At 37.2% G+C, this 9,209-nt stretch overlaps 1 protein-coding gene and 1 long non-coding RNA gene across 2 annotated transcripts; one reads left to right on the top strand and one right to left on the bottom strand.

The window, feature by feature from the left end:
- Nucleotides 1-215: 215 nt before the first annotated feature.
- Nucleotides 216-4,102, top strand: LOC127264877 (B3 domain-containing protein At2g36080-like). The gene is made up of 3 exons (XM_051294444.1): nt 216-1,245; nt 1,699-1,907; nt 3,571-4,102. The coding sequence occupies exons 1-3, from the start codon at nt 459-461 to the stop codon at nt 3,610-3,612; spliced, it is 1,038 nt and encodes a 345-aa protein (XP_051150401.1). The 5' UTR covers nt 216-458; the 3' UTR covers nt 3,613-4,102.
- A 1,145-nt stretch (nt 4,103-5,247) lies between these two features.
- Nucleotides 5,248-8,015, bottom strand: LOC127264878 (uncharacterized). The gene is made up of 3 exons (XR_007841849.1): nt 7,144-8,015; nt 6,087-7,057; nt 5,248-5,518 (listed from the first exon to the last, which is right to left on the bottom strand). It is a non-coding gene; the product is annotated as an uncharacterized LOC127264878 (long non-coding RNA).
- Nucleotides 8,016-9,209: the final 1,194 nt, after the last annotated feature.

Here is a 9,209-nt window from a genome sequence, read left to right as displayed (position 1 = left end):
AATAGAAAGGTAGAAGTAGGAGAAAGAGAAGCAGGTGCAGGTGCAGGTGCAAGTGCATTGGGCTGGCAATAGCGTTATTATTATTATTATTATTATTATTATTGTTATTATTATTATTACCTAATTTCCGTGTTGGCTTCAAAAGTCACACAGTGGATTGCACTGATTGTAATGATTGATTATTTTTTCCCACTCTCCCACGCCATTACAATTCAACTTCTTCTCTTCATTGTCTACTGCTTAGTCATACATACAGATACATACATATGCATATATATATATATCTATAGGAGGAGGCGTAGCTAGCTATAAGAGAGAGAGAGAGAGACACAGGCTTTTTCCTTCATTCATACTTTCTTTCTTTCTTTCATTCATTCCTTCCTTCCTGCGGGCGGTTCTGCTGAAGCGAGAAATTAAATTAAATAAAATTAAAATAGTGTGGTAATTCAATTGCTGTAATGTCGTCGTCAATGAACCAGTACTCGTCGGAACCCCATTGCGCCGCCTACCACCGCTCTCACTACTACTCCGCCGCCATGCCCATCGATTCATCCTCATCATCCTCTTCGTCTCCAAAGCCGCCGCTCAATTGGATCACGCCTCGTCAGCTCTATGCGTCCCCCGCCGGACCTATGTTCACCTTCAATCTCAACGCTACCAATGAAGCGGCGGACGATAATAACAACAATAATAATAATAATGATGATTACTATTCCATGGAGGAGGACAGAGAGAATGCGGTTGAATCTCATGAGGTCGTGGAGATCCCCAAGCAGGCGCTGTTTGAGAAGCCTCTGACGCCGAGTGACGTAGGGAAGCTCAACCGTCTCGTCATCCCCAAGCAGCACGCCGAGAAGTGTTTCCCCCTCGGCGGCGGCGGCGAGAACGGACTCCTGTTAGGCTTCGAGGATGAGCTCGGGAAATCATGGCGGTTCCGCTACTCGTACTGGAACAGTAGCCAGAGCTACGTCCTGACCAAAGGCTGGAGCCGTTTCGTCAAGGAGAAACGCCTCGACGCCGGTGATATCGTCGTTTTCTCGCGCCACCGCACCGACGCCGGCCGCCTCTTCATCGGATGGCGACGCAGGAACTCGATCGGCGGTCGCGATCACGCCACCGTACTTCATCCGAACGTATCCGGCAACAGCTGGAGTCGGATACCTACCTCCTCCGCCGATCCTTATCATCACCAAATAGCGCAATCAACTCCGCCGCACCACCAGCCGGAGCACTTTCCTCGCGCAGGTACGTACCACCTTCCGTGCACTGCATTACACCAATTCAATCGTCTTCCATTTTTTAAGTTTTCTCCATTTTAGCATAACTGCAGATGCAGGCGCACACGCTTTTCATGTAATTCCTTCGATTCATCTGCCACCTCTGAAACTGCGTGCGCTTGCGTTCGGTGCGCCTTTCCCCACACGCAACCAACGCGCGTGCGCACACGCCCCTCCCCTCACCTACAACCCCAATCCCTTGCCCTCCAAATTAGGGTTCACAAAAAAACTGCATAGTGGATCACAAACCCAAACAGTGAATCCCAATCCCGCACATACATTAATCTTAACCCAACTAAACAATCCTTTTTATATTCCCAATTCCAAATAGCGATATGTTCATCTCCTTACTTTTCTCTGTATTTATAAAAGCCATTATTGATGCTAGCCTAATCAATATATGCACGTGTTGGTATCACAGGACCAGGGGCAGCACAGAGCCAAACAACAACAATAGCAGCAGCAGCATCAGTGAGCGGGAATTCCAAGAAGCTAAGGTTATTCGGGGTGAACTTGGAGTGTCAGGCAGCAGCAGAGGATTCACCAGTGAGTTCGCCCATGTCAAGCCAGAGCCAATACAACCACTACTCGTATCACCATCATCATCAATACTACAGCAGTGGTCACATGGTAACAAAGATATTTTATTTTACCTACATACTTTATTTTATCATTATAACAATAACATTGCTGCTATGATTATTATTACTCCATTATTATTATTATTCTGCGTGAGAATAGGGTAGGGATGTGACTGCTCCAATTTCCTAGTTTGATTTTGCTGTTTCCCCTAATGAAACAGATACATGAGCTACAGTAGTCTCTGAACCTAATTATTATATTATAATATTTTTAAGAGATCTGATGACTTGTATATAACCCTGAGCTTGCATCTGCCTAACGTGTAGATTAGTTAATGGGAATTAACTCTAGGCTCTAGTTTAGGTGAACAAGTAAAATCAAAAGCAATGTTCTCATTCATTCAAAGGAATTAAATAAAGTGAGCTAACCTAAATGCAAATATCACAACATGTGACAGATATGTTTCTGGCTGATTTATGGTAAATACTATTTGGTTATTTTTCCTTTCCCTCTTAAAAATCAAGATCACACGCACGCACAAACGCATTTAGAGATGATGGATACACACATTGTGGCTGTACATACACTATACATGTATGCATAACATCTTAATAGTGGTGTACAAAAGCTAAGCTACATAGTACAAATGGGACCATACCTCCTCCTCCTACATTTTGAATAGGTGAGGAGCTGAGGGGGAATCGTGTGGAAGCAGGAAATGTGTGTATGGGAATGCATTTATAAGTGATTGCTAAATCTGGCACAGTTTTAAGTAGTGCGTATTATCACATCAATCACTGTACAAAATGCCGACCTACTTGTGTGTTGTTGGCCTGTAGAGTTTAGGTGGTCCTCCTCGATGAGTTATCTAATAAATGGTGGAAATTTTTAGGTTTTGGGGTTTGAAAATATCCAGCAGGTAATTGGGATTTATGTGCGCTGTTGGTTGGGGCATGATCAACATGCATGTATTTTTATTTTTTTTTATGATTATTTTAGGTCAAGTTGGGAACAATGATCAAGGGCCTCATCAAGTTTGGTTTGGTAGCCGAATTATTGCTACCAAATTATTTTTTTTTCTTTTAAGGATTTTTAATTGCTTTATAGGATCAGAAAAGGCCAATTCGTTACTTTTTTGTGATTCTTGATTTAATTGTATAATTAATTATTTGATCTGATAGGAGCCAACGCGGTTACAGGTGGGAGGGATCAAACTCCAAGTTTGACTAAGAGATCTTTATTGATCATTTGATAAATTTTTCTGTTCTATAGCCTTTTTAGACTTTTTCAGGAATTTCAAATAATTGTTGTTGACCATTAAATTTTTTTCTAGAATTCTACCGTTTTGGCCTACCCTTTTATTTACTATTAATTATTATTATTATTATTATTATTAAAGTAACTACTGCTTGTTGATTGACATCTACCTCAGGGATCATGGTCTTTTAGCCACTAATGAATAGTTAATTAGTGGGGAGTCGAGGTCCCTGGTGTAGCTAAGAATCCTGTGCTCCACAGCCCTATTGCACACATCCATGAATATTTAAATAGGCTAGAGAGTAGAAACTATTGTACTATAATAGTGATAGCCATGAATGCTGGTATTACAAAGCTCATCAGACACTTAACATACACATATTAAATTATATATAAATATATATATGTATGTTGTGTTCATATAATGTAGTAACAATTAATATGGTTGCAACAGGATGCTACTTTCTCAGGAGGAGCTGCATATCGGCAAGGATAAGATCTGGAGGATGTGACATTCATACATTTGACCTTCCTCAGCTGGCTGTCTATTCTATGGTTTATAATTTCCAAAGAAAAGAAAATCCCAGATTTCCAGGGGGGTGGATGGTGGGGGCCCTCTCCCTCCCCCCCCCCCCCCCCCCCCCCCCTTTCTCTCACTAGAAAAATGGGCACAACAAAATAGAGGTAGAGAATCGATTAGAAAGACAGGGAGGAACAAAAAACGTAAGGCAGAGAAAATCTGAAGAGGGTTAAGTATATGGGTCCCTTGTAGTATATAGTTGAGTATTATATATCTTTTTATCTGTATGCATATGTATTTATATATATATATATATATATTGGGGGCAATTGAAAAAGCAGAAGAGGAGGGGGAGGTGGAGTGGAAAGAATATGGATAGTTGCAATGAAGAATGTTTGAACATTGTACAAAAATAATATACTAGTAAGTTATTACTATTAATGAAGAGTTTTGGTTGCTACTGCTAGTGTAGTGATTGTGGGTGCTTGTCTGTGATGTTATTGTTTGTAGAATGGACAGTGAGTGAAACAAAGAAAGAAAGCCATATGGTTGTTCCTAATTAGAGCAAAATACTTGAATAGGAATGGGCATGGGAACTCACTCTATTGAGGGAGGGAGTAAGTGGTGTTGCCTGCAGAAACAAACAAGTGAGTTATATAACTTGTGACAGCAGCAAATAATGAATGGTGTGGTGTGGTGTGTTGTGTTGTTATTAAGCAGAGCAGAGCAGAGGGGATGGTAATTGAATAATGAGAAACTGTAGTTGGTGGGAAATGAGATGTGATATATGTATATGTATATGAAAAAGGACACATCTGTCCCATCTCATCTCATCTCATCTCAATCTCATTTGGTACAGCAAATGTTGTTTGTGGCTGCCACATGAAGGAGAGGCAGTGGGCACAACCAAAATGAAAGGAATATGACTGACTAGGAATGGGAGTGGAGTGGAGTTGAGTTACTAGGTAGCCATCCAGTTAGAATAATAATCAGAATGAGATTGTTATTGTCGGATGGACGGACAACAACAAATGCATATGCAATGCAGGTATCTATCATCCATTTCCATTGACATTGCAGTGTCTGTGTCAGTGTGGAGATAGATGCTTAGTGCTTCCCCAAGTGGGAGTGGGAAGGAGAGGAGAGGAGAGGAGAGAAGAGAAGAGGGCCCAAATTGCATGAAGAATCCCATTACTATTACTACTAATACTTGCTACTGTGTCTGTACCCCTCTGCCCTACCCTACCCTACCCTACTTAACCAGATAGATAGATAGATAGATAGATAGATAGATACATAGATAGATAGGCACCAGTCATATATCCATCTTTCACCACTACACTACACTACACTACACTACATTACATTTGGACCATACGGTACCAGAAGCACCCCAGAGGTTGATCGTTTCAACCCAACCTTTCTTCTTTCCTACCTTCCTTTCTTTCTTGTGGGATGCCAATTTGATGCCAATTTTCTAAAACTTAATAATACTACTAAATACTAGTTACTAGTAATAAATATTACATACATCACTACCATTGTTTGTTTCTCAAAAAAAAAAAAAAAAAAAAATATATATATTTAATAGGGGTGACGGTGACAGTGACAGAGACAGAGAGAGATATCATTAACAATAATACTAGTAATTACTAGTCTTACAGAAATGTAGAAACAACAAAAACACTGCAGGGTAGGCAGGCAGGCATCATGGTCGTTTTACATACATGCACAGATGCACACTTGTGCAGTGCAGTGAACAATGAACATAATAGAGAGCAGAGAGAGAGAGAGAGAGAGAGAGAGAGCCCACCCATTTATTTATGCTAGCCTCCACTCCACTACTAACCAATTGGAATTCAGAGTTGACTTCATTAATCACCTGGACAACAAAAAGAGTGGTTCATGTTCATCATAATGAAACAATCTCGTCTTGTCTCTATCCATCGCTCATTCAGAAGCTGGAAAAAAGATTACATCATTTTCTCATATGCTTCAATTCCTTCATCCTCTCCTAACTTGACACTGTAACAAGGATATGGCTAATCATTTTCATATTCCACCTATACTTTTGCTAACATGTTTCATAAATGGTTTCAACTCAAACAATACACTACTATATGTTTATCTTCTTTCTCCCATAAGCTTAAAAAAAGTAAAGCATCAAGTTTCCAACTTTGTGGCTAAACCCATCCATAACTAAACAAATTTTAACCTTCATTTATTCCATTATTATGCTCAAAATCGACTATATTACTAATTTGTGCTTACAAACTCAGAAACCAAATGCTAAGATTAAAGATTCAACAATTGTTCTTCATATTTGCTCACTAGATATTGAGCAGCAAAAAGGTTGGGGCATCCAAATCCAAATCCAAATTCAGTTCAAGCAATCAACAATGAAGCAAATCAGTAATCACCAATTATAAAATGCAAGAAATACAACTCACTAGATCAAGCTCTGAGATAAATCAACTCAGCTTCATTTTCAGGTTCGGGGTTTCCTTCTTCTCCATAATCTGTTGAATATATCCTTCAATGAGATTCCTCATTGCTGGCCCTAATAACATCTTCATTCGCCCTTTTTACAGCCACATTTATATAACATAATCACTAATCGTGTACGAAATGGACAAATAATAACAAAGCATGGTTAATCAAATTTGAGTAAAAGTTCATCCTCCAAAGCCCAAAAGCATGCTTATGCAAGTATCACATTTGTCATCTCCCACCAAACCAAGTGTCCAATAAATCGGAATTTCAGTCTCAGCAAGAAGATTGCATATTAGTTTGCACAATTATTCATACACTAAGCATTCCATCACCTAGTACAAAGACAACTTTGACTAATATATCTTCAAAAACCTTCTAATAACAATATGAATCAAAGATACTCTACATGACAAATATAAAAACACTCTCCTATATGTATGGTTACACCATTTTTAGATGTTGGTTGACAAAAAATGTTCAAGGACAAGAAAAGATGATGGAAACATGTTAAAGAATCAAAAAGATCAGAAAATTAGGGACTACCTTGTCTACAAAATAAAATAAAATGAAATGAAATTTATCTTGTCCATCTAGCTATTCAACATTAAATCAAAACTTCCACAAAGTTTTTCTACTCGGTGTATATACAGTTTACATATCAAAATCCTTCAACAAAACAAGTTATGAGCTTCACATTTCAACTTTTATTATGTTTTCCTCACATTTTACTTTCCCCCTATCAATTTCTGCTAAGTTCCTCAAGGGTTTGTTTGGTTTTCGTTTCAAAACCAAAATCTCACTATTCATACATTTCAAAATACTAATTAAATTAAAGAAAAAAAAAAAAAAGAAACTCCCTTTCTTCTTCAGGTAATTATGTGGCCTGAGCTCCGGACCAATATCCCTGACCCAGCTAGAGGCATACAGTCTAGAAGAGAAACTTTAGCCTTTAGCCACAAAAGAATCTGAGCAGAGTAAATATGTGTTAAATCTTAAGAAACTCAGAGAACTTACAGGAAAACTCTCTTTCAATGCGAGTTTGGGAATCGATTTAATGCGGGTGGATCAGGCAAACAAATTCCAGCCTGAGGAGCGAAGAAGAGAAAGAAGAAAAGAAAAAAGGGCATTGTAACAACAGCGATGGTGGCGTAATAACAGCAGCGGCGGCAATAAAAGGAAACATAGCAAGGCAGAAAAAAGATGAAGAGAAGAGAGAATAGGAAGGAGAAGAATAGCGGAAGTAGAAGAGTAAGGAGAACAACGTTGGATTTGTAAAAAGAAACACAAATGGGGAGGGGACCGCAACTAATACGATTTGAGAATTGCGTATGTTTTTTTGGGCTGTGTTTCGGACAAGTTGGGAGAATACGAATTAAAGAGATTATAGTCGCTACCTCTGACTCCCAATGGTGATGGACTGATAGAATTGGAAAGTATTCTTCATTTTCCAATTCAAGAAATCCTCCACCAAATCTTAAAGATATAACCAAAGTTTTATCTTATTTATCTATGGATATAAATACATACAAAATCCGCAAATTTCCATTACCGACAAGCATCAAGATCGACATTAGGGTTTCTAGTTCAATCTCTTTTTGGTTTTTTTAAAACTCACAGAATATATTTAAGCAAAGCTCTCAATTATTAAAATAATAATAATAATAATAATAAAATCCACAAATGGACTCTAGATTCTCAAAGAAAAATATTCGATTAAATCTCAATCCCACACAAACAAATGAAGATAATCAAACTAAAAATTATTAAAGAATCCTTCCTTTCCAGCCTCTATTTCTGGCGGCTTCTTTGAACTCCGACAGTCACTGATGTTGATGCGGCAACTTCAACGTATTACTCCTTGGATGTTCATCGGAAAGAATGGGGAGCGACGGAGTGTTCATCGGAGGGTAAGCAATGGTAGTTTCTATAGAAACAACAAAAGAATAAAAAAAAAAAAAAAAAAAAAAAAAAAAAACAAGAAATAAACGGGGTAAAATAGTCTATTGCAATATTTTGAAAATAAAATTTAAAAATATGTATACAAGGTAATTTGTAGATTGCGCCACCTGGCACAATCTTAACATCTGCAGGATCAAATAAGCCGCGTGAGAAAATGTCAGCCGCCCGATCAAAATTTTAATCAACGGATGAGATTGCAGTTAGGGGTAGAAATATAATTTGATTTTAATAATTAATAAGTCAATACTTTATTTTAGCATAAATTAAGGGAATAAATACAGATAGATGCATGTCGTATTTATAATTTTCTTCTTTCACCGACATCCATCCAAGAAAATAAATTGTGAATAAGTCGGAGCGTAGAACAAGATGAAATAAAATAATGTGCATTTCGGTCAGTTCCAGTGTGCTGTGGATGAAGATAACGTTTTAGAAATTACATAGTGAAATAAGTTTTTTTTATCGATCGCGAAAGTAACGTATTGACGAATATTTATTACATCATATATTTATCTTCTGAACATCATATTCTAAATATATATGCATCATAATCGTATTAGTCATTCAACATATCAATAATTGCACACAAGAATTATTTAATCAATGATTGAAACAATAGAAGACTTGCGGACTTCTATCAGTTCAATTAGATACATTAAATTTATCCTAATTGTCGAATTCAATATTGAACAAATGCATCTTTTTCAAACTCCAACGATGCGTACAAGTCATATTATAGATATGCGCATAGACAAAGATTTGCCATACAAAAACAAATGCAAAAAGGCAAAAAGTGATAATCAAATATACAATACATTCATTATTGCTACAATAAAAAGGGGTGCACAAATAATAGTAAAGTTTACCCCAATAATAAACGAATATGTTTAGAGGATGTTGCCACTCAATTATATATATAAATATAATTGTGAAAAAAATATATATAACATAATCCATCATTTAAACCTAATCAATACATCATAATTATGCAATATATAAATCATAAAATGAAATATATCATAACTATACATGCAACATCTCTATATTCAACTTACATCATTTATATATCATGTCTACTGAATTTATATATCATATTTATAAATATAATGGTGAAAAATATA

This window comes from Andrographis paniculata, unplaced genomic scaffold, assembly GCF_009805555.1.
Source record: "Andrographis paniculata isolate CXL003 unplaced genomic scaffold, ASM980555v1 Contig71END, whole genome shotgun sequence".
Lineage (NCBI taxonomy): Eukaryota > Viridiplantae > Streptophyta > Magnoliopsida > Lamiales > Acanthaceae > Andrographis > Andrographis paniculata.
This window is presented reverse-complemented; position numbering and strand designations above follow the sequence as displayed.

Bases quoted from the DNA above. Each gene is read 5' to 3' on its own strand.
- LOC127264877 (XM_051294444.1), top strand. From the start codon at position 459: ATGTCGTCGTCAATGAACCAGTACTCGTCGGAACCCCATTGCGCCGCC. The intron at 1,246-1,698 runs GTACGTACCACC...TTGGTATCACAG, and splicing joins GGAGCACTTTCCTCGCGCAG to GACCAGGGGCAGCACAGAGC. The intron at 1,908-3,570 runs GTAACAAAGATA...TGGTTGCAACAG, and splicing joins ACTACAGCAGTGGTCACATG to GATGCTACTTTCTCAGGAGG.